General features: G+C 40.8%; 1 protein-coding gene and 1 long non-coding RNA gene across 5 annotated transcripts in view; one reads left to right on the forward strand and one right to left on the reverse strand.

Moving 5' to 3' along the window:
- The first annotated feature begins 286 nt into the window (after nt 1-286).
- Nucleotides 287-26,799, forward strand: part of ANK1 (ankyrin 1) — a 174,130-nt gene continuing 147,617 nt past the window's right edge. For all 4 annotated transcript variants that reach the window (XR_012691194.1, XM_075207083.1, XM_075207085.1 and 1 more), the window contains exons 1-2: nt 287-381; nt 1,293-1,633. Coding sequence is in view for 3 of the 4 variants with exons in the window: in XM_075207083.1 (XP_075063184.1) it covers nt 1,508-1,633 (126 nt within the window). In the remaining variant the exon portion in view is untranslated. The remainder of the gene's footprint in view (nt 382-1,292; nt 1,634-26,799) is intronic.
- Nucleotides 14,671-26,799, reverse strand: part of LOC142151445 (uncharacterized) — a 404,300-nt gene continuing 392,171 nt past the window's right edge. Inside the window, exons 2-3 of the long non-coding RNA XR_012691195.1 lie at nt 25,818-26,076; nt 14,671-15,592 (exon numbers count right to left, since the gene is read on the reverse strand). This is a non-coding gene — a long non-coding RNA (uncharacterized LOC142151445). The remainder of the gene's footprint in view (nt 15,593-25,817; nt 26,077-26,799) is intronic.

A 26,799-nucleotide genomic window follows, 5' to 3' on the forward strand; every position in this document is an offset into this window, starting at 1 on the left:
TTTGGAGTATTAGAGTAATAATGCACAATCATTTAGCATATGTGAGATACATGTTTGCATGTACTTTTCCTCACACACATAATGCATGTGTTTAAGTAGTCATTGAGCTAAACATGCAAACCTCATACAGATCCCCACGGTCTCCAGACATACACATACAGAGGAAGCAATAGATGCAGGCTGTGCATCTACCATCCTTCTGCTGAAAGGGGGAGAGGGAGAGAGACGGGGGGGAGAGAGTGCAGGAAGGTGACCAGCATGCAGGAGGAAGCGATGTGTTTCGCCTGCATCAGCAACACTGCAGTGTGAGGGGACAGCACGCAGCCCGCAGGATGCTGTATTACCACAGCAAAGACAGATAGAGGGGAGGAAGCAGTGGAGGTATGTACTGGGTGTTGCACCTTGTGGGATGAAAGAGAGATAAAAACGGGTCAGGACATAAGTGGCTAGAACTGCATGCAGCAGAAAAGAGCTATGTGCTGGAAATTCTGCCCGGCAGGCATTGGTGATGGGGGGTGAGGACAGCTGGAGAGGTGATGATAGAACAGTATCCCCAGACAAGGTTAGACTGCAGGTAGTGGGGTAAGAGAGAGATACTAGGGAAGAGAAGGCTGCTTGTGAGTGAGGATGGGAGATGGATGGTGGAAGAGCTGGGATGTGTGCAGACTCAGGGTAAGCGGCAGATGTATGTGGCAGGAGCAGGTAGAGATGCAGAGAAAGGGTAGTTATTATCAAGAGTGAGGAGCAGGGGTACAAGAAAGTGGGTATGTGAGGGGGGGCAACATGAAAAGAGAGAAGGGGTCGTTAATAGAAGGAGACAGGCTTACCACTGCAGTGCTTGTGAGCTGCTTGTGTGATGGGTAGAGAGATGTTTGTGTCCCAACGGGGCAGACTCTGCAGGACGCAGTGTGTGATGTGTTTGTAAAAGGCCACACTGTTTAGGACAGGTGGAGAGTTGTGATTATCAGTATTGTGCACATTATTTGTCTAGTAGCAAACACTGTATTTTCTGACAGTGTATATGTAAGAGTATTGTGTATACATCTTCAGCATACAGGGTCGTTTTTACATCTCTGGAATATGATAGTTCTTGTTTTCCAGACATAGTCTTTGTGTCTGTCTGATTGTGTTGTTTATATTGTTGGATTTGTTGTATTTGTTATAAGTGTTGTGTATATATATATATATATATATATATATATATATATATATATATATATATATATTGCATTTGCTATAGGTATTGTATTTTTATATTGTTAGTTATAAGTATTGTATTGTTATTTTTATAGATATGGGCCTGTCATAACAGAAGACTATCTCCTGCAGCATTTTGACTTGCCCGGGGAGCTGGCCCTCACTCCTGTCCATACTGTGACACACTGGCTTTTATTAGAAGGATCATCTAAGTGGCACCAATAATCAACCCCAACTTGGGGTTTGTTTGTTCCCCCGTAACTGTGTGAGGGTCCCCTGACAGCAAAGCGGGAGATTACAGGTCACCAGGATGGCACAAGCTGCCAAACAACTGAAAAAGATCAAGGATGTGGAAGCACAGAATCTGGCGGAGCAGAAGGAGAAGGAGGAATCAGACCGCAAGAAAAGGAGTCGATCCCGTGACCGCAAGAAAAAGGTGAGTAATGTGTTGTAGTGAAGAGAGAAAGGAGTGCTGAGTGTGCAGTGGGAAGAGGAGTAACGCTAAGAGTAATGGGCTTCCTGTGCTCTGATGTGTCCATCATAAATCATACCTGTCCCTTCCCCAGCCTTAGGACTTCACCATTCTTCCTGATTACTAATCTGTAAATAATGTATGATATTACAGGTGGTGGAATGGTGACCTCTTGTCTCCTTTCTGTTGGACAGAACCCAGAACTCTAGCTGATGTACTAATGATCTGTGATGTGGTATCACTGGTAGTGTCTCCTCCTCCTGCAAAACCTAGTATCCTGCTGGCTCTCCCTGCTGGCCTATAAATTTGTCTACAATTCATTAACCTGGAATAACTCCTAGCGTGGCTTGCAGGAGGCATGGTTAGCCATTATTTTAAACATATATCTGCTTATGTACATGGTTTACACTGGGTTCACCCCATCAGAAATACACTGGATCTTGCCACTACAACAACTGCTGGTGTGAATGCTGATTTAAATAATCCACTTAACAATGTTGCAGCAACATTTGGCTATGTATACTCAAAGGTTTATTGCAGTTTTGTTTCATCTTGTATGAGTGCCTCTGTCTACTCTACACAGCTCTCTGTACCTTGTCACAATAACGGTGCCTATATCTCAAAATGAAAGAACATTAGGTTCAGAGCATTTGAAGATATTACCTGGGTCACAAATCCCATGACTGACCCCCATAAGCCTTTGCAAAACACAGAAGGGACAACTTGCAGCTTTGCCTTAATGGAGTATATGATTTTTAATTTCCAAGAGAACAGTACAAGCCAGTAGAAGAAATAAAAGCCACCTGTACAAATTACATGTGAAGATATCTTTTGAAATTGGAAAGACAACATCAGAGACCTGATTGGGGAGTTTAAGCCCATTAGCTAGGTCTCCGGTCAGTACTGAAGCATGGCTGTAGTTGAAGTTTGCGGAAGGTTCGGGTCTGATTAAGCTGTGTATATATGCTGTCTAAGGAGTCACCATGAGAATATAGTGTGGTCCCTGCAATCCTGGATAATTATCACTCGACAACCATATCCAAGAATATATACTGAGTTTTTTTTACCCTTAATAAATGTAACTTCTCCAGTCACCAGTCTTCCCCTGCGTGCTCTAAAAGATACAAATGAGTGCCCCATAAGGATCAGATCACTTTTAGCTTCAGATCTGCTTTCATGTTTATTCTCTTGCTCGTGCTTGTTATTCATATAGCTCGGGCGTAAGATGTTCATTAGCAGACTGCCAAAATAAGACCATCAGACACAGCCATTTTACTCAATTATAACCATCAGTCAGGGTAATTTGTTGTTTTTTTCCAATTCCTTTATTTGTTTAGAAGCCAAATTGTAACAGATGGCAGTTGAGACAATGAAAACATGAAATAATAACTCAACTCCAATTCTCTTTTAAGAACAACAATAAAAACCTTAAGTTGATAAGGTGGTAGTGAGGTAGCCAGTCGGTGTCCGTATACTCTTTGATGTCAGGTTGAGGTCTTCCATCTTCAGTCTCGTTATCTTTGCGAATCCAAAACGTTAAGCTAGGGATTGAGGTCTCCTTCTATTTTGTGGGAATAACTGTCTTTGAGGCATTTAATAAATGCATGAGAAAAGATCTCTTATATTTTCATGTATGTAGTTTATTGTGGTGATAAAAGGAATGCAGTGATGTGGCGTAGCTTCCCAGTATGGTTGTATTTTTGGGAGATCTCAAAAAATATGTATTATTGTCCCAGAGTCTTTTGGATCTTATTGCTAAAGGAGGCTTTTAAGACTAATGCAAAATATTACTCCGTTGCTTAATACTTAGATTGTGTCCTTGTCCCAATTATGTGTTATTATCCTTCGAGAATTGGGACTGTTCCTTCCAGATGCAATAGGATCTTTTAAATTTAGGAAAAAATATGTCTAGTCTTTTCTGACTGAGAATATGGTGGCTCAAAAGCCATAAGGGGTCTAGCCAGGAGGTATTTGGTATTGAGTGTTGGAAGAGTTTCACCTGATTATGTCATAATTTGTTCACCTGCGATTCTGTCCGTTACTACATAGTACCTCTTGTGTTAGAGAAGGCATTGCTAGAAGACATATGCATAAGCTATATAATCTTATGAAGATTTTATTGGTGCCGTAGGAGAACTTGCGATCATATAGGACAGAGAACATTGGTAAGGAGAGGGTGGAAAATGAGCCTTTGTTTCTCAGTTTTATGAAAGTGTCAATTGTTATTGCAAATACAGTGTGAGTTTTTAAGGATGTTTGTTAACATTTATACAACCCAGAAAGTAACTAGGCGATGAGAGTCCAAAAAATGGTTCAATCAATAACCGATTATTTATGTCTGCCGTATCAGTGCCAATCCATTATACACAGTAAGATCGAGGAGTAAAAGTAGAGTTACATATTTGGGATAATCAAACCTCCATGTAATCTAGGGGTTGTCATTAATTCTCTACAGAATAGTGGTGGGTTACTGAGCTAAGTACATTTAATTAGTGAATGCTGTAAGATTTAGAAAAGGAGATAAATATAGGAATGGTCTGGAAGAGATATAACAGACTAGGAAAGAAGTTCATATCCACTGTGTTACCTCTACAAACCTTGAGAATATTGGGAGATCCTATTTGTGGAGATCCTGCTTCGTTTTGTTTAACAGAGGTATGTAGTTTAGTTTAAATAGTTAATTTATATCAGAAGAACTATGGGAACCTAAATACTTTATATGATGTTGATCTAATTTCTGTGGGAATGATAATTTCATGTGTGATAGTAACAGGGATCGTGAAACTAAGGTCAAGAGCCTCCAAGTGAGAAAAATAAATTTTACAGTGTGAAATGTGTTTGTAATGTTACACCCATCATATTTGGGTTGGCTCTAAGATTAGGATAAACCTTTGAGGGAGGCTGGGGGCAGCCCTACCTTGTCCTGTTACAAATCTTGAAGCTCTTTGATAATAGGCCTTTCGCCCGGACTCTTCCTGATGAAATGGTGTAGAGATCCAGGATCCAGCTCATCATGACCACATCCAGGCCTAGGAAGCAGAGGGTGGCTTCCAGGAAAGACCATTCTGTCCTATTGAACACACTGTGGGTCTTGTACAGTTGGATACATTCACACCTTGAACGTCACCAGGAAAAGCTGCATTTATGTGCATATGATCTCCCGCATGTTGCGTTCAGCTCTACAACACCGGCATATGCATTTAAATCTAGCTGAATACAAACACAAATACAAAATACAAATACAAATTGAATTGATTTAAGTGAAATTGAATTAAATACAAACATCAAAATCAAATGACAATCTTCTTTCCTGCCGCAATGCAATTGGAAATATAAATTCAGTAATGTAAGTAGACGGACGCGACTTCATATAACATAGCTACCACACTAATGATTTAAGTACTCTGCTGGAGAGGTCCATCCGCAATCAGTCACACAGAAGCGTCTAGCTAGGGCTGGTGGTCGTCATCATCATCAATGTGTCTCGTTGCACCAGCACAAGAGATACCCCTCCTGACAGGTGTAGAAGTACCTACCTAGAAGCAAATACTTAAATATTATTGTGGGTCTTGTGAAAGGGGACCAAGCTCACTTGACCTAAGTGTCCTTGGAAGGGATACACACAGCCTGGTCACCAATATTTTGGCAAACAGCTTTAGGTCTATATTTAATAACAATATTGTTTGGTAATTGGTACAAGGCAGTGGATCCCTCCCCTTCTTGGGGATGACTGATATGTGTTTGATTCAGCAGCAGTAGGGAAATAATAAGAGAGAAATAATTCTGGGCCTTTCTCCTCCTTAGAACTTTTACCAAAAGACGATATTATTTATTGCCAAATTCATAATAAGAGTGCCTACTTAATGAGAGGAGTCTTCGAGCCTTTTGTAGTAGGTACTTGTTGAGTTGTTCCCTTGTTAATGTGAGCTCTGTGATAGCCTCTATTGCATTGGTCTGCTAAGGTGTCCCTGTCAGCGTTGTTATTATTATGTTAAAAGAGATTAGTCACATGTATCTCTCCTTTTGTCCTAACTATGATAAGTTCACCTTTAAACAAAGACTTATGTGCTTCCCAAATAACTGTAGGAAACATGTTTGGTTGTGTGTTTCTTTGTAAGCAATTCTTAGTTTGTCTTTCACGTCTGTTTGAACTATGGGATCTTGAATGATCAACGTGCTTAGTCTCCAGGACCTAGTTTTGAGGGAGGATCAGTGGTGGAAGTAGGGGTGTATGTGGTGGAATGCCAAACAGCCACTTCTAAATTTCCACATCCACCTGGTTTCCTATATCTTACTAGATCCAATACGAATTTCTCACCCTCAAATACTCAACTCTCAACAACACTATTCCTTCATACATCTCAAACCTCATCTTGAAATACTCTCGTCCATGCCCTCTTAGACCTGTCTCTGACCTGTGCCTCGTCTCATTATTGTTAACCACTTCTCACTCCCACCTACTAGAATTCTCCTAAGAAGAATTCCTACCTTGTCTGGTCAGACTCTCCCCCAGCCTTCAAACCTTTACATACTCTCTGACAATCCACCTCCTTACCAGAGCCTACTCCACTCCCACCTATACTACAAACACTAGTACACCTTCACTGTTGTCCCAATCTCTACTTTGAGTCACACTTGCTGCATTTGTCTCAACTCTTCCTTTTCCCCCAGTAGATTTTAAGCTCTCCAACCCTTTGCTTTCACGCCTGCACTTCTTTTGTCTACCTTATATGACCTTGTTTTATGTTTTATCTGTTTTCCCCACTGTCTGCCACACTGTTGCCAGATTGTTCAGAGTTTCTAGTTCAGGTGCAATCAAAGAGCGTCAGTTAACTGTCTGGGTCTCAGGGCCCTGTGGATCCTCTTCTTGAGGGTCTACAGGACCCTGTTCTGCGCCATCCTTTTTGTTGGGGTAGTGGAAGAAACATCTTTGTAGGCTACCATTGTGTCAGGGAAGTCACTGGCAAGCCCAATGTCAGGAAAATATTCAAGAGGTCTAACGAATGCCAGAGATTCACCACTTTCCCATTATTTTTCGGAATAAGCTGAACAAGACCCATTGTTAGGTGGAGCCATGGGCCTCCAAAGTCTCCATTAAGGGTTTAAAGGCTCCGCGGTGGAACATGGTGAGTCTGGGGAGATCTGGGAACAATCAGATAACAGTACCATCAAAGTATAAAGGGCCTATAATTTCACCTGTTTTTGATTTTAAATATGTTTTATTTAAAATGTTCATTGCTTAAAGAGACTAGCAAAAGTCACTCCATCTACCCACATCATAGACTTATACAAGTAAAGTGTCATTTCAACACATCATTATTTGACTGTCCCACAGGTCAAAGAACATAGTGAGCCTGATTCACCAAGCAAAGCAAGGTGAACGCAGTTTGTGTTTTTTTGTAATCGCCCGTATTCAAGTACACGCGGAGCTGAATAAACGTTTCCAGTTGCATACAGGTTTAAGTACGCTCTACCAATACGGCACTTGTCGTATGCACAAAACCGCCAGGATATGCGCAACGTATATGTGCAATTTAAAGTCCCATCAGAAAGCGCAGAAAATTTTTTTTTTTAATACATTAACACCTGTTAATAATATAATCATTAATAAAAATATGTTGAAGAAAAGGGTTTCTTTTTTCATGAAATACAGTTATCAGTATGTTATTAATGCCTACTGTACATAAAATGCGCTTATACAGTTGCTCTTAATTGCAAACACATGTTCTGGCAGCACCATACAGAGGGCAAACAACAACACAGCATATGATAATACAGGATAATACAGAAAACAAATAACACTACAACTATCAACAGAGCTAATAATAGCCTAAATAGACAATGGGGTGCAAGCAGTATATTCAGCAAGTTAAAACCTGTGCCCATGAGTGTGTGAGTGTGGGTGCAACTAACAGGATCAGAGCCTCTGACAGAAGTGTGAAGACAATGGAGGAGTGGAGTCATGGGGCAGAGAGCCCGGGGAGGAGACGCTTAGTGTTGCTGGGAAGCAGAAGTCCTAGGCAATGAAAAGAGGAGGAACCGGAGGCAAGATGACCCTCGTCACTACAGCTTAAAATCTAAAGGGAAAGGAGCAGACAGACGGTTGACACATGGGGGTGAGTAAGTGCAGTGCTATTTTTGTCATAGAACTCACCGGAACTGTGTTCCGGCACTTTTTTTTCGACGGATTGTCCAAGTTTTAACAATAACTTTTGAACATTTGATGTTTGGTCCTTGTGGACTTGAATCGTCCTGTCGAGCGTAGCAGGTCGGCGACAAAATCATTAAATCGGTGCATGCCGGCTGCTTGTGTGTCGAGTCCGATGCATGCGTACTTCGTCCGCACTGGTCGTGATGGCACTGCTCAGCTTGTGATTAGTCGTGTGGTCGCGGACTGAGCGCATACTGCGGGCGGCGACAGTCATGTTTCGTTATACAACTGACGTGTGTGGGTGTGTGTACAGTGATTGACTGCGTGATGTGAGTTCCGGCACCTTTTTTCTTACAAAAAAAGCACAGAGTACAGAGTAAGTGTAAATACATCACTATTGGTTACAAGATGGAAAGGTAGACTTTAATGAATAGGTTTCAAGGATCATTTGAAGCTTTGCAGGCTAGGGGATAGTTTGATAGAATGAGGGAGATGGTTCCAATACTGAGGGGGCAGCACAGGAGAAATCTTGGATTCGGGTGTGAGATGAGGTTAACAGAGGGGAGGTGAGGCGATGGTCATTGATCGACTGGAGAGTGAATATGTATGGAGAGGAGTTTGTAGATGTAGGGAGCGGTGGAGTTGGAAAGCGCCCTGTATGTGAGATTGAGGAGTTTGAAGAGGATTCTGCAGGCTTGGCAGAGAGGAGAGGCAGAAGTTGAGCGGCAAGAGAGCAAGATAAGTCTTGCTGCAGAGTTAAGTATAGATAGAAGAGGAGAGCGGGAGAGGCCAGTAATGAGAATGATGCAGTAGCCGAGGCGAGAAATGAAAGCAAATCTTTGGTGACTGTGGTCAAGGCAGTTTCTGTGGAGTGGAGGGTGCAGAAGCCACATTGGAGAGGATCAAGGAGAGAGGAACCTGGTGAAATGGTTATAGACAAGCGTCTCAAGTATTTTGTAGACAAAGGGGAGGAGAGAGATGGGGTGGTAGTTAGAGAGGGTGGTGGGTTCAAAATTGGATTTTTTTTATGAATGGGTGAGACAAGAGCATGTTTAAAGAAAGAAGGAAGATGCCAGTGGGTAGGGATAGATTGAAGAGGTGAGTAAGATGGGAGCAGACAGTGGGGGAGAGGGAGTGAAGGAGGTGAGAAGGGATTAAATCCAGGGGGCAGTTTGAGGGGGGCGAGGATAATGGAAGAGAATGGACTTTAATGCCCATAGTTGGGTTTAAGCCGCACAAAAGGTGTTGGCTGGAGGGAGAGGAGGGTGGAGTGGTAGGGGAGGCAGAAGAAAGATGGAAGGAGATTTTGTGTCTGGTTGACTCAATTTTGGAAGTGAAAAAGGAGGCAATCAGTGGCAGTAAGGGAAGGTGGGATGGGGAGGAGAAGGAGAGCAAAGGAGTGTGTTGAAGGCAGAGCTGTAACTTAAAATGTTAGCGCCTGGGGAGAGAAGGAAAACTGCCACCCCCCTAGCCTTTAAAATTAACCAAATTAGCCTAAAATTTTCATACACTGCACTCCCGTTCAGCATTGCGCTCTGGGCGGTCGCCCCTCTCACACAGCCTTAGTTACGGCCCTGATTGAAGGTGGCAAATAAGCGTTGGGCATTGGAAGATTGTGAGGAAATAAGAGACTTGAAAAAGGATTGTTTGGGGAGGGAGGGGCAGTGCTGTAGGACGAGGGGATGAACTTGCAATGTAGGAATTCTGCAAAGGAACAATATTTCCTTTAGTGGCATTCGGCGGGTATGTGTGCACTTTTGAAGGAACCAGGTAAATTTGGCGTGCCAAGGTTGGGGTTTAGAACGGCGATGGTGGACAGAAGAGGCTAGGGCAGCAGAGTCAAGAGTGGTGGTGAGCGTGTGGTTGTAGAGGGAAGCTGTCTGGTTGGTTGTCTATGCTAATAAAAAGATAATAATAATAATAAACAGATTTTTACATCTATGCTAATTTGACCATTACCCGTAATGTGCTGGTGGAAGAGAGATACCCCAGCAATACTGAGCAGTAAGAGTTAAGTTATCCCTGTGCCAGGGCACTAGTTGTGCACGTGTGAGCCAGCTTGCCTACATGCGCATTCACATTGGAACTGAAATTTAGATTTGGGCTTTCAGTTCCAGCAAAGTTTAAAGACTGAAAGTATTTTAAAACGTAGTTTATTTTAATAATGAAATAAATACTTTTAAACATTACAGTACTATAACAATGTTTCATTTTAAGAAACAGAACAGGTATTGTGGTGGTACAGTACAAGTAAAGTAAAGGTAATACAATAACGATCCCTATTGCTGGCAGCAGACCTCTACTATTTTTCATAAATACCTAGTTGCCAATTTATTCTAATGTTGGTAACTACAAGGATGGCACATCCCCTGGGGGCACCCTAGACAAACCCCACTCGTCCCCCTGGTTCTTATTACATTCAAAGGCAAGAGGTGGGGGCAGCATTCTCTGCTGTCCTACCAGGCCCTGGCCGTTGGATATGACATCAGCACTTCCTAAACCTTGGCGCCTTAGTAAACCACCCAGGTTTGCCTTATGGTAGCGCTGGGTAACTATGAATACGATCAACAGAATATCATTGTAGTCTCACACTCAGCAGAAAGGTTTCCGTTCACACTTATGAATTACAGGTTTATAAGCCAGGATAGACATTGCTCTCTTTCTTGTTGGTACTCTAAGTAGCTCTTTGTGAAGTCAGTTAGTGCTGTCATTAACAACCTCAGCTAATGTTGCAAAGTTATGCTCTTCGTTTTCTGCTGCTGTGACGTCTTTTATGGCCAGTGCACACATAGAAACGAAGGACAGTAAACTATGAATGACGTCACAAAAGAGCAAAAAATTGATTTTGTACTATACATTGTGGTTAATTCATAACTGACCACATTGAGTGTTGTCATATGCATTCGACTTCCTGAGATCTCTAGTTACTGTGTTCTGACCTGTGTGGAGCCTTAAATGCTAAATCTCATAAAATATATAAAATATCTGCACGTGATCTAAATGTGAACTAGTGTACCAGTAAAACTCATTGTAATAAAAGGTATTTTACAGGGCTGAGAAAAAAAAGGCTGGTGACATAATTCATCAATTAAATTGACAGCAGGCCACTTAACCAATCAAATTGATCCCTGAGAAAGCAATATCACAAAGATCTTTGTCTAATTAGACTCTGACTCCAATCTGTCATATTGCTTCCTCTTCAGATTTATTGTATAGTATATGTTGTTTCAATTTAATTTGAGAATCATAAATATTAATAATAATATTATATTGATTAACTTAAACTTACAATTAAAAAAAGTAAATCACATATTGCCTTTTCAACTTCCCAAAAGAAGAAATGTAGTTTAATATATAGAGAGGATTTTAAATACTTGATATTTATATGATTTACAAGTCACTGAGATACAAATAGAAATCAGTACGTTCTTAAACATATCTTTTTTAATTGTATTATAACATTATATACAACATGAACATTATATACATACAGTATCAGACATCTCTTTACTGATATGTATTTCCGTAATGTTATACTATGATTTGATGGCTTGCTGTTAAATTGGGCTGGTCACCTACAGACACTGAAGGTAGCAATTATGTTGGCTTAGACAATATTAATATATGCAGTCAGTCATTCGTTGGTAGCCAAAAAGTGCCTCAGTGGTGTTACTGGTTCCTAGTGAATTAGCAGACTGTATTATCTCGTATTTTGGTTCAGCACACAAATTGGATGCCTCTATTGCGTTTAGTGGATTAATATTCATGAATGTAGCCTATCCATTCAATAGGAACCTACATATAAGTTAGGCCTCATGAAGGTATTGTCTTAGGCCATACCTCCCAGTGTTCCCTATTCGTGGACCGCAAGTGAGGTGGGGCTTAACAGAAAAGAGGGTGTGGTTTACCCATATGTGCCAGTTTGTAGGCCGGGTTTGGGTGGAGTGGGCGGGGCTTATACAGCACTAGGTGACTCGTTGTGTCTCCGGATCAGTCTGCAGAGGGACATGGAGGTGTTCAAAAAAATGTAATAGCCTGCTATATGCGCATTTGAACATCGAGGTGATATTCAGCGGCACTTTGTGTAGAATTAAATCTGCCCCATGGTGTAGGTAGGGCCAAATTGTCAGTAGGTGGGACAATGTATGTGCTGTCATGCCATGGGAGTGGGTGTGGCCACCATGCAAGGGGCGTGGCATCACTTTAGACAATACCAGGCTGCCTTCCAACCAAAATGGTATGAAGTGGGACCTTGATTATCCCTGCAGTTGGGACAAAGTCCTGCCAGTGAGGGACAAACCTCCAATATCAGGGAATGTCTCTCGGCCTCCAGGTACAACAGACTATTTTCGTGCATCCTGCACACTTCATAATGAAGTCGACGGGATGGGGGCCTCTAGGATGCGATACACCGTAAAATGCATCATCTCGGCCTGCCTCATGGAGGGGAGAAATATAAATGTGGCAGGTATAAATAGCACCCATGCTTAATAATTAGGTCTGTTTCCCTCAACCAGCCCTGACATTAAATGAATGGAATTCCAGATCCATTCATACATCCGACCCCACGCATGGTCAGTAAAGCAGAACAGGGGCCTCCAGACAGATAAGTAACACTTACTGCATCGGCCTCTAGGTATCAGTCGGCTGCCACTGTAAGAAAACAATGGAAAATTGCAGTAAAAAAATGCAGTGTTACAAAAATTACACTTTACACCATGATATCGATTAAACTGATGATAAATAGAGCCCTATCTGTTTACAATATGTAATATATTTGCTTTCAGGCCTTTTGCCGTTGATTTTGGGATGAACAGTGTCCTCATAGTGCTGGGGTCATGTGTTTTATGCTGACCAGGACTCTACCTGGTCGGAGTTTGTATGTTCTCTCTGTGTGTTTCCACCTCCTCTCATGCTAGTAGGTTAATGTTAGTGTGTTCATTACACTGTAGGCTTCATTGAGGCAGGTGAATGATTATATATATATATATATAAAAAAAATCTGCGTAATATGTCTGCGCTATGTAAATAAAGGTTAATAATAATCCATGTTTGACAGCTCTTACAAATGGTAGGTTGAAAATATTGCAGTCCATGAACACTGCTGCTCTGCTCTCAGACACTATTTATTTAACATTTGTAAACCAATTAGAATGCTGCAGTAACAGGGAGTGATCTACTGTGAAACTTCTGTGACACAGATCAATATAATAAGACATTTCACTGATATGGGGTCATGTAATACTGCAATATATCAGCTTTGTGCTGCTATGATGTGGATAACATGTAGTGCATAAAGTGGGGGTTATACATAGGAAACACTTTGCTGTATACAGCATTGCAGTGTATTGTTGAGGCAGAACATTAATAAAATATTGCTTTAAAAGCGGCAGCAGTGAAGTAGGTTCATCTAATGTGACACATACATGCAGTGTAATACTCTAATTATATGAGCCAGCAGGGCTGTAGTAGAAGTGTGCGCTACCACAGGCTATTAGTGCTTAAATTAATAATTGTGTCACTCTGTCAAACACCCGTTTGTTGTTTTACCTTTACAAATGGTCAGAAGTCCCCGGCCCACCAACAGGAAAGGAAGTTGATAAACGTTAAGTCATGTTTGTGTCCCCCTGGTCTGCGTTGCCCCCAACCAAGGTCTCATAATTAATCGTTTTATCCTACCCCGCTCCTCTGTCAGCAGACTGTGCCCACTGCAATCAATATTGATTTATTCATATTTCCTCTCTGCTCCTCAACGTCAGTATCTCCACCGGCTGCTCATTCCCTACAGAAACAATTAAAAGTCTGTGTGCGCTGGTTAGTAACTACACGGCTGCACCCATTATGTAGAGGGGATGGATCCACTTACAAAGCTCCACACGATAAATCCGCAATTTCATCACCAAATAATCCAAAAATGTCGACTGCATCTGGCAAATGACCCTTGTGTTTTATCTTCCTTGATAGCCCTTTCATTTAAGTTCCCCCACACCTATTGCCCATTTAAATGTACTCCAAGTATGAAATCACTCCCTAAAGCTAACCCATACCTGACAACTTTTAATTTATCCCCTCTGTGGGAACCTGGAGGGAAGTCCATTTCATAGAGGTGTGAAGGTTTGGCATCATAGGGCCTGATTCATTAAGGATCTTAACTTAAGAAACCTCTTATTTCAGTCTCCTGGACAAAACCATGTTACAATGCAAGGGGTGCAAATTAGTATTCTGTTTTGCACATAAGTTAAATACTGACTGTTTTTTTCATGTAGCACACAAATATCAACTTTAAATTTCAGTGTACAAATAAGCTATCAAGTATTTGTGTGCAACATGAAAAAACAGTCAGTATTTAACTTATGTGCAAAACAGAAAACTAGTTTGCACCCCTTGCATTGTAACATGGTTTTGTCCAGGAGACTGAAATAAGAAGTTTCTTAAGTTAAGATCCTTAATGAATCAGGCCCATAGTCTTGAAGTTTGATTCTGGCCCGTTTTTTGGAAATTTGTATTTCGCATAATAAATTACAATAACAAATGAACTAATTTCGATGGAGAAACCTTTGGAATTCCGCGGCCAAAGTTGAATATTCAGAAGAACAATTTTGAAAAAATTACCCATCTCTACTGCTGATGAGACTGACGGATCTGTGTGAGACGATTGTGTTTTGACTCTTCTGATCCATTTTACATACAAGAGTTTATATTATCTCTTATAACTTTAGCTGCAGTTTAAACGTGCACATTAACACATACTCTTGCAATAGAAAAAATATATAAAAACAAGTCAATAGCTGTTCCTCAATTGAGGATCACAAAAGTGTTAGAAAAAGATAAACACAAACACACATAGAAATATTTAGAACCAAATTTATTTATTTTTTATTATATAGAATCACCTATTTTAGCCTTATGAAAACACAAATTACAATATATGTTCTACATTCAGCATACACTTCTCAGTGATACACACATGAGGTGATAAAACCGTAGGCTCATATATTAGTTAGAGTTATAGGAAGAGCGTGGGCAGGCTGGGTTTGGGGGGGTGCAGGGGAACATCTGCCCCCCAGACCAGACCCATATTGGGCTATCTTGGGCTGGGTGACTGGCCCATCTGCATTTTTTGTTCCCTTTAAAATAGGTGGCCTAGTTGAGTCTTCATAAGCTGAACATGTACTGATTAGAGGATAGAAACTAAACTGATAGAATAAAAACATAATATATTAAAAGTAAGCTGAGGAAGGCAGCATTTTCAAAAATAAGAGGATTTCTACAAGGAGTCAAAGTTTGGAATTAAAAGGAGGAGGACTGAACATAAGGAAGAACCTAAATAAAAACACCCCCAAAAAACAACACAACAAGGGCAGACTAGATGGATCAGTAATATTTTTTTATTCTATTTATAATACATTCAGGGATTTATTTGTAGGTTTGCACTAACTGCATGAAAAATAACACATTATGGATTAATGATTTTTCTTGTCCCGCATAATATTCTAACATGGTACCAAAAGAAACAATGGTTTCTACTAACAAAATGGCAAATTCACCAAGGTAGAATAAATGAAATGTTGTTTTTGTTATCGCCGACACAGTCCATTAAGGTGAAATTAGGCCTGACGACCTCAGTTATAAAAATAGGCACAAACCTCTGGCAGGAAAATTGTTAAACCATTGAATATAAATGTATTTCCCAATGATAATCTTGTTCCTTGGGATTCCATTTCCCTTCCTTCTAGATTGTAAGCTCCCAGGAGCAGGATCCTCCACGTCTTCTGTATAACAGATAATATTGCTTTCAGACCACTGTATGTGTTGCTTGCTTTGTATACAGTACAGATGAATAACATGACACCACTATATAGAGTGATAATAAGAATATCAAGATGAAGTCAGTGCGCAGTAAGTGGAACCGATGCTCAGAGATAAAGCAGCATTTGCTATTTCAAATGGTCAATTACTAACACTTAGGAAGAAGAATGGAGAGAAAGGAAAGAGCATCAGGAGTATATGGGTCCCAAAGACATGAGCCCAGTAATGGAAGAGCCTATTCTGGTCACCAGGGGTGGAGCAAGGCGTCATTGGGTCCCATAATTAAATGCCCCCATCACCTATTGACTCTGTAATGGGCCAGCCCCTCCTCCAGTGTCGCTACTTCATATTCTCCTCCTTTATCTAAGCTCTTATTCTCTTCAAACACTCCTATTTCCAATCCCTGAACTCCTCTCTGCCCTCCAACCCCCGTCGCTCTTTCATCATCATCATCATCATCGTCATTTATTTATATAGCGCCAACATAATCCTCTGCCTCCCCTCCACCTTCAACTTTGCCACCCATGTTACATCCAAAATCAAATCTGTCCGATCGTATCCCATCAGGCTACTCTCTCCCTACCCCTGTCCTTCCTTCCAAGCCTCCCCTTCCAGCCCTCTCACCCTGTCCTTCTTCTCACCAGTCTATGGGGATGAAATCAGGTCCATTATCTTCTCCTCACCCCTTACACATGCCCCCTAGACCCTATGCCCTCCTGCTTCCTCCACTCCCTCTCTCTGTTTATTGTCATCTTGCCCATCTCTGCAACCTGTCCCTCACATCAGACGCCTTCCCCTCTTTATATAAGCATGCCCTCGTCTTTATTATTTCCTCAAAAAAACCTCCATGTACCCTGCATTACTAGCTAGCCCAAATTCATAAATTGTAGTATAACTTTTGTGGCAAAGTCCAATAGAGCGTAACACTGCAGTAACATAACACTAATTATTGTGGTAATGAATAACACAGAGTAACACTGCAAGATATAACACTAATTATTGTGGTACTGAGTAAGACAGAGTAACACTGCAAGACATAACATTAATTATTGTGGTAATGAGTAACACAGAGTAACACTGCATTAATATAACACTAATTATTGTGGTACTGAGCAACACAGTGTAACACTGCAGTGACATAACATTAATTATTGTGGTACTGAGTAACACAGTGTAACACTGCAGTGACATAACACTATTTATTGTGGTACTGAGTAACATAGTGTAACACTGCAGTGACATAACACTAATTATTGTGGTACTGAGTAACATAGTGTAACACTGCAGTGACATAACATTAATTATTGTGGTACTGAGTAACACAGTGTAACACTGCAGTGACATAACACTATTTATTGTGGTACTGAGTAACATAGTGTAACACTGCAGTGACATAACACTAATTATTGTGGTACTGAGTAACACAGTGTAACACTGCAGTGACATAACACTATTTATTGTGGTACTGAGTAACATAGTGTAACACTGCAGTGACATAACACTAATTATTGTGGTACTGAGTAACATAGAGTAATACTCCAGTGATATAACACTATTGTGATACTGACTAACATAGAGTGACATAGCACTAATCAATTGTTGTGGTACTGTTGTGGAGTAACATAGTGTAATGCTATATGGACACAACACTAATTATTGTCACTGATTAACACAGTGTAACACTTCAGTGACATAACACTAATTATTGTGGAATTGAGTAACATAGTGCAACAATGCAGTGACACACACTGGGGTCATGAGTTCAATTCCCGACCGTGGCCTTATCTGTGTGGAGTTTGTATGTTCTCCCCATGTTTGCGTGGGTTTCCTCCGGGTGCTCCGGTTTCCACCCACACTCCAAAAACATACTGGTAGGTTAATTGGCTGCTATCAAATTGACCCTAGTGTCTCTCTGTCTGTCTGTCTGTGTGAGTGTGTGTCTATATTAGGGAATTTAAACTGTAAGCCCCAATGGGGCAGGGACTGATGTGAGTGAGTTCTCTGTACAGCGCTGCGGAATCAGTGGAGCTATATAAATAATTGATGATGATGATGATAATGATAACTCTATTGTGATACTGAGTACATAGTGTAACACTTCAGTAATATGATATAAGTTATTGTGATACTGAGTAACACAGTGTAACACTACAATGCTATAACACTACTTATTGTGGTGCTGAGTAACACTGCAGTGACATAATACCATACTTGCTAACTCTCCCGGAATGTCCGGGAGATTCCCACATTTTGCGAGAGTCTCCCGGGCTCCCGGGCGAGTGTGGCAATCTCCCGCATCTGGATAATTCTGCCCTCTTCCTAGTGAAGTGGGCAGAATTAAATCCCAAACGCCGTGATTCCCGGCGAATCGCAGCGTTTAGCCCCGCCCCCGCTGTCAAATGACGCATTTTTGCGTCATCACGTCATGTGGGTGGGTCCAAAATGATGCACATTTTGGAGCCCCACCCCCGTTACGCCCACCTCCTCCGCAGGCTCCCAGATTTGAAGAACAGAAGGTTGGTAAGTATGCATAACACTATTTATTGTGATACTGAGTAACATAGAGTAACACAGCAGTGACATAACACTAATTATTGTGGTACTGAGTAACCCAGAGTAACGCTGCAGTGACATAACACTAATTATTGTGATACTGAATAACATAGTGTAACACTGCAGTGACATAACACTAATTATTGTGGTATTGAGTAACATAGTGTAACACTACAAAGCCATAACACTAATTATTGTGGTACTGAGTAACACAGTGTAACACTGCAGTGACATAACGCTAATTATTGAGGTACTGAGTAACACAGAGTAACACTGCAGTGACATAACACTAATTATTGTGGTACTGAGTAACATAGTGTAACACTGCAGTGACATAACACTAATTATTGTGGTATTGAGTAACATAGTGTAAAACTGCAGTGACATAACACTAATTATTGTGGTATTGAGTAACATAGTGTAACACTGCAGTGATGATATCAATTATTGTGATACTGAGTATAAAGTGTAACACTTTAGTGATATATGTTATTCAGCTACTGAGTAACACAGAGTAACACTGCAGTGACATAACACTAATTATTGTGGTACTGAGTAACACAGAGTAACACTGCAGTGACATAACACTAACTATTGTGGTACTGAGTAACACAGAGTAACACTGCAGTGACATAACGCTAATTATTGTGGTACTGAGTAACACAGAGTAACACTGCAGTGACATAACACTAATTATTGTGGTACTGAGTAACACTACAGTGACATAGCATAAATTATTGAGGTACTGAGTCACATAGTGTAACACTGCAGTGACATAACACTAATTTTTGTGGTACTGAGTATCACAGTGTAACACTGTAGTGACATAGCACTAATATTTGTGGTACTGAGTAACAGTGTAACACTGCAGTGACATAACACTAATTATTGTGATACTGAATAACATAGTGTAACACTGCAGTGACATAACATAAATTATTGTGGTACTGAGTAACATAGTGTAACACTTCAGTGATGATATCAATTATTGTGATACTGAGTATAAAGTGTAACACTTCAGTGATATATGTTATTCTGCTACTGAGTAACACAGTGTAACACTACAATGCCATAACACTAATTATTGTAGTACTGAGTAACACTACAATCTATAACACTACTTATTGTGGTGCTGAGTAACACTGCAGTGACATAACACTAATTATTGTAATACTGATTAACATAGTGTAACACTGCAGTGACATAACACTAATTATTGTGGTACTGAGTAACACAGAGTAACATTGCAGTGACATATCACTAATTATTGTGGTACTGAGTAACACAGAGTAACACTGCAGTGCCATAACACTAATTATTGTGGTTCTGAGTAACACTGCAGTGACATAACACTAATTATTGTGGTACGGAGTAACACAGTGTAACACTGCAGTGACATAACACTAATTATTGTGGTACTCAGTAACACAGAGTAACATTGCAGTGACATAACACTAATTATTGTGGTACTGAGTAACACAGAGTAACACTGCAGTGACATAACACTAATTATTGTGGTATTGAGTAACATAGTGTAAAACTGCAGTGACATAACACTAATTATTGTGGTATTGAGTAACATAGTGTAACACTACAGTGACATAACACTAATTATTGTGGTATTGAGTAACATAGTGTAACACCACAGTGACATAACACTAATTATTGTGGTACTGAGTAACAGAGTAACACTGCAGTGACATAACACTAATTATTGTGGTACTGAGTAACACAGAGTAACATTGCAGTGACATAACACTAATTATTGTGGTACTGAGTAACACAGAGTAACACTGCAGTGACATAACACTAATTATTGTGGTACTGAGTAACACAGTGTAACACTGCAGTGACATAACACTAATTATTGTGATACTGAGTAGCACAGAGTAACACTGCAGTGACATAACATAAATTATTGAGGTACTGAGTCACATAGTGTAACACTGCAGTGACATGACACTAATTATTGTGGTACTGAGTAACATAGAGTAACACTGCAGTGACATAACATAAACTATTGTGGTACTAAATAACATACTTTAACACTGCAGTGACATAACACTAATTATTGTGATACTGAGTAACATATTGTAACACTGCAGTGACATAACACTAATAATTGTGGCATTGAGTAACATAGTGTAACACTTTAGTGATGATATCAATTATTGTGGTACTGAGTAACACAGAGTAACACTGCAGTGACATAACACTAATTATTGTGGTGCTGAGTAACACTGCAGTGACATAACACTAATTATTGTAATACTGATTAACATAGTGTAACACTGCAGTGACATAACACGAATTATTGTGATACTGAATAACATAGTGTAACACTGCAGTTACATAACACTAATTATTGTGGTATTGAGTAACATAGTGTAACACTGCAGTGACATAACACTAATTATTGTGGTACTGAGTAACACAAAGTAACACTGCAGTGACATAACACTAATTATTGTGATACTGAATAACATAGTGTAACACTGCAGTTACATAACACTAATTATTGTGGTATTGAGTAACATAGTGTAACACTGCAGTGACATAACATTAATTATTGTGGTATTGAGTAACATAGTGTAACACTACAGTGACATAACACTAATTATTGTGGTATTGAGTAACATAGTGTAACACCACAGTGACATAACACTAATTATTGTGGTATTGAGTAACATAGTGTAACACTGCAGTGACATAACACTAATTATTGTGGTATTGAGTAACATAGTGTAACACTTCAGTGATGATATCAATTATTGTGATACTAAGTATAAAGTGTAACACTTCAGTGATATAAGTTATTGTGGTACTGAGTAACACAGTGTAACACTACAATGCCATAACACTAATTATTGTAGTACTGAGTAACACTACAATCTATAACACTAATTATTGTGGTGCTGAGTAACACTGCAGTGACATAACACTAATTATTGTGGTACTGAGTAACACAGAGTAACACTGCAGTGACATAACACTAATTATTGTGGTACTGAGTAACACTGCAGTGACACATGATTGAGTGTGCTACTGCCTGACATACTACTGCAGTGATATAAATAGGGTGATAAAGTCTAACATCATGTAACATTGCAGCGGGATAGTGTGGGACTGCAGTCATAGTGCCAGAGAATACTACAATAAAAAGGACATACATGCTGTCTTGTTACACTGGGATGCTGATATATCTGACAGTACAGCAACGAGACGTGACAGTGTAATATTGAAGTAATAAAATGATACTGTGAAATAATACAGTGACATGTAGTAGTTATGATTGCACAGATACAAATCTGTGTCATATTTCAGATTATAGCATATTATGGCAAGGAAGGGAGTATACAGCGAGTGAGAGAAAATAGTATAACAGTGTGTAAAATTCAACACTGAAATACTGAATTATAATACACGGCAACACTGCACCACTGTAGAGACTGAATGAGATAATGCAACACTGCAGCAGTTGAGTGAAACTGTACAATGCTTCAACAACTTTGAATATAATTTCAGTGACTGATGAAATAGTGCAAAATAGCCGTAATTAACAGAAATTATGCAGTCCTACGGGAACGACTTTATGAAACACTGCAGTGTCTAAGTGAAATAAGACTTGAGTGAAAAAGCTACGCTGCAGCAACTGAATGAAATAGTGTGACACTGGGATGGATCAAAATGGTTTATTATGTGATTTCAAAACCGCCATCCGTCCCATAGGCCTGATGTCAGTTTACTGGTTAATGATGATGGTGGTCATATCTTATAATGAGCAAGGTTCGAAGACTGCACAAAAAGACACATTTTAAATTGTGTTTTGGAAAAAATGTAGTTTGATGCTTCCCCCTAAGTGAGATAAGCTGAGCAACACTGCAGCATCTGAAAGAGGTCAGACCATACAACAGCAAATGCCTCTTGTTCACAGCGCTAGTCAACAGGGTGACTGGAGAACTTGAGTTGATGGGATCAATGACGTTTTTGTTTTCCCTGCCATACTGCTCTATTTACATTTCATATAAGTTCTGACATAAGGGCTGCCTTTATATCAGGTGACAAATATTGTAATTTTCTTTTTTTTTTTAACTCTTTATTTTCAACAACAACGTGAGTTACATACAATTTGTAACGACAATAATGGGATACATTAATCAAAACAGGTCATTAAAAATATACAGAGAAAGAACACAACTAGTAGTCTAACACAGCAAACCGATATGCCTTTCCTATGAGAATGTATTAGGTTCGAGAGCCAACTCCCACGCTTTTGGGGGGAATGGAAGGGAACTCTCCTTGATAATATTATGGTTTGTTTTGATGTTCACTTATATTAGACCCAAAAAATGACTCAATAAGAGTATTTGGTGTGATCCAACTTTATGCCTTAGAGAATCCCCTTATTAGGAAAACCCATGTTGTTGTGTTTTTCCAAGTTTTTGTTGAAAGGAAAAGTGAGAAGGGGGGGTGATAGAGGGGAAGAAAATAAAAGAGAGGGAAGCATTAAGAGGTAAGAGGAGAAGAGGAGGGGCCTCGGCATAAGCCTTCCTGGGGGGATGAAACAGGCATGTCGGACCCCCAGGGAGGATACAGAGCCCTGACTGAAAGATGTCTAAGGAATGTAGTTTACTGAGTGGCGGGCATTGATGCTTGGTGGAAAGAATACCAAAAGTCTTATAAAAGCATGGTACTTTGTCGTGAAGGAGACTAGTGATGTATTCCATCAAGGCCATGTACCAGACCCGAGAGACTATAGTTTGAAGACTTGTAGGGGAGGGTGACTTCCACTCCTTCGCTATTTGCAAGTGAGTTGCAGCACAGATATGTTGCACAAGTTTATCTGCATTTTTGTTAAGGGATCTGACCCGAGAACACAACAACATAACCAGAGGGTCCGGCAACACCTCAATCTCTAGCGTTTTTGTAAAAAGGTCAGCAACCTGAGACCATAAATTAGAGATACTAGGGCACGTCCACCAGATGTGATAGAATGACCCCACCTTCCCGCATCCTCTCCAACAGAGATCTGTAGAGCCTGGGTAAATTATGTGTAGCCTCCTAGGGACGAGGTACCATCTTGTATACACTTTGAATGTGTTTTCTCTTATTGAGGTGTTGATGGAGATCTTAGAAATCCTAAGTCTGAGCTTGGACCATCCCTCCTGTCCCAAGGTTTTGCCAGTGTCCCGCTCCCAGGCAGTCTCAAACGGTTCCATGAGATCAGATCCTGGGTTCAGGAAGACATGATAAATCAAAGATATCAGGCCGGGGGCTCCACCACGGTTCATACAGCTCCTCTCAAATGGCTTGGGCGTACGTAACTTGGCAGTCCTACAAAGTGATTGTATGAAACCTCTTATTTGGATATACGCAAAGTGCAAGGACGAAGGAAGACCCGCCCTCTCCTTCAAATCTGGGAAAGTCCGGGGAGCGTATTCTCCTAGTATATGAGTAAATAGGTAATACCAGCTTCTCGCCAAGGACGCGCGTATGCCTTGAGATTCCCTGCCGGGAAGTCTGGGTGACACCACAGCGGAGTGAATTTTCTTTTTTTTAATATTGTATGTGCAGGTAAGCATACACACTGTGCCTATCTTGCAGTATACTTATGCTTTCACCCATGGATTGAGTGTGGGCCCAAGACTCATGGGCCGTGTGCACTGCAAAGGTAGATAGGCCTCTGGCTCCAAATCTGGACAAGTTGTCCAGTGAGGCCTACTTGCTCAGGACAGTTCACACTCAAACTTTTATCGCCGTTTAGAAATGGCCATATTAAGTTATCATACCTCCCAATATGCAAGTCCCCGGCAGCGGGTTAGGCTGCGTGTCCACATCACAGTGGGTACATGGTCACCCCCCAGATGGCTGCCTAGTGCTCTAAGGCACATGGCTGCCCATAAATTGCAGAGGTCCTGCTGCTGTTACTATAACCTTTCTAAAACCTTAACTACTAAACTTAACACTAAAATAACAAAATCAGACAACTATTAACTTTGGCAAAATTTAGGTTACAGTTTATTAAAATTTAAACTTGAATTTAAATAGGTGGTGAAGGCAAAATCGTGAGGCGGGACGACCGACGTCAAAATACCAAACAGTGTATGGCCACCTGGCACTAACCACTGGACCCAGGACAAATCCTTTACGATTGGCAGGTGCTAAATCTGACGTCAGCGTGACTGCCCCCCTCTGGGCTCACAATGCCCGTCCCGTACAGGCATGGCAGCTCCCTACTGACTAGTGCAGATATAGGGCCCAGAGAATTTCAATTCCATTCGTGAATTCTTGATTTCTAGTGTCAGGGTTCTGTTTGTAATTTTGTGCTTTACTGTTCATTTATGCATTGCTACTAGACAGATATTTTTCACTATTGTGGTTTCTTCCAAGATTTTGCTGCTGGCATTTATGTTTTAATATGTTTGTATTAAAATGTGTTTGTTTTTGTTTACTTTATTGGTTCTCCGTTGATTACTTTGTTTACTAATAATACTCTCTGATTACATGGTATGGAAATTCTTTTGTCCCTTAACTGCACTGTTCATCCTACGTTTGAGTGGTTTACATGTCTTTATTAGAGGTTGGCATTTCCCCTTATGAACAGTTGCATTTATGAATTTCTTAATTTTACACTAGTTCTTTTTAGCGACGGCTATTTTATATTCTTTTTTTGGATAGCTCAATACTGACGCTTATAAAAGCCCTGTAATATCATCATCAACATTTATTTATATAGTGCCAGCAGATTCCGTAGCGCTTCACAATATAGTAAAAAGGATCAATGTTGGCAGGAAAACCTGTATGTGCTGACCCTTAGAGGTAGGCACAACCTGTGTATAAATCTGTATGGACATAGTACATGAAAGTAGAACGTCTGACACTTGCTCCCTGTTGTCCTCCGGTGTCTATGGAGTGTTCACCTGCCATTTACTAAAGCAAGAGTCCTTTAGGTTTCATTAGCAGCTTTGGAGAAGGACATATAAATTTGTCACAGTTCCTGTGGGCTCCTCGAGGGAGGATTGTCACAGACAGATAAATGTAATAACTGAGGCTGAGAATGAAAAGCAATGCTAAGCTGTACGTAACATAAAATCATTACCTGAGAGATACTATGCTTATCTTGCAGAGCACAGGGCTTATACTTTAATGCTAATACCTGTACCAGCAAAATCCGTGTTGCTGCTTGGATAAATCACAATTGTAAATACAAATCAAAGTAGGCATTTACCCCGGTAAAAGGACACCATTTTATTGGTGGTTTCCCTATCAGGAGTATATTGCTATGAGCTGAGGCGGCATCCTGCCGTCTGGTCTTGTTCAGTTAAGTAAATAAACACAGACATGGGGATATGGATACTTAGAGAATGACTATAGTCGTCCTGTCACCTACATACCGCGGAGGCATCCATTTTGTAGGTTGTACCAGTATGCAGCCTATGTAGTTGCTAGGAACCAATGGCATTAGACCAGTCACTGGAATTGGTTCATAGTGAATGGATTGGCTGCATCCTTATGAATATTAGCAGAGCTCACAAAATGGCTGCCTCACAGTGTGCAGGTGACAGGTTATCTTCCATGTGGCCCTCTGTAACGGATTACTGGATACACTACTAACCTTGATTAGCGCTGGCTTACCTGAGGTGCGGAGTCTAACGATCTCCCCGGTATTCACCAAGAACCGCCGCAAGGCGGGATGGGCTTTGCTGCCAGGAGTCGCAGGTCGCGGTCCTCAGGTTTGCCTCAAGATGTAGTACAGCGGAATAGGAGCAGGATGAGAATAGTCGGACAGGCCGGGTTGGTACACAGGTGGGCAATGCAGACAGATACGGGAGACAATCTCGGAGACAATCAAACCGGGTCGGTACACGGGTCACCAGAACAGATGCGAAGTCAGCTAGCCGGGTCGGTACACAGAGAAGGCAGATAAACGTGTGGAGGAAGGAGCGTCAGACAATCCGGCTCAGGAGCACAGGCAATCAGGAAGGTCAGCAAGCCGGGTTGGTACACAGGGGTAACAGAGTTCAGAAGGGTTAGCAAGCCGGGTCGGTACACAGGAGATCAATACACACAAGGAGCTGAGACCAGGAGGACACAGGAATCAGGAGCCAGGAACAGGTAAGTTGCTCTGACACTTCTAGAGTGTCAGAGCGCTGTTTAAATAGGAAGTCCAGATTTGAATTCCCCGCCCAGGTCTGGCGGTCATGTGACCGCCGAACCCGGAAGTGCGGCTTCCAGGTCCGACGGAGCGGCGGGGGAGCGGAGGAAAGGTAAGTATCGTTACACCCTCCTCATGTAAGTACTTGAACTGGAGAATAACAGATTAGTATGGGCTGCATACTGTACATTGTGTGACTTGTATATTACAGGGCAGCATAATGTCAGCAAACCACAGCTGCTGTAGCGGTGCACATTCTCTGACAGACACATAGAACGGAGCCATGAAATATAAAAGGCTTATGTCTGATACCTTGACCTCCTTTACCTTCTTACTCTTATTTAACTATCACCTTAAATAACAACACGAGACCTGAGTGTGGCAAAATTAAATGATTTATTTAAATATGGTGGAGGAGAATAAAGCAGTCAGTCCGACGTCTGCCAGGCAAAAGCCAACTGT

Source organism: Mixophyes fleayi, chromosome 4 (genome assembly GCF_038048845.1).
Source record: "Mixophyes fleayi isolate aMixFle1 chromosome 4, aMixFle1.hap1, whole genome shotgun sequence".
In the NCBI taxonomy this organism is placed as follows: domain Eukaryota; kingdom Metazoa; phylum Chordata; class Amphibia; order Anura; family Limnodynastidae; genus Mixophyes; species Mixophyes fleayi.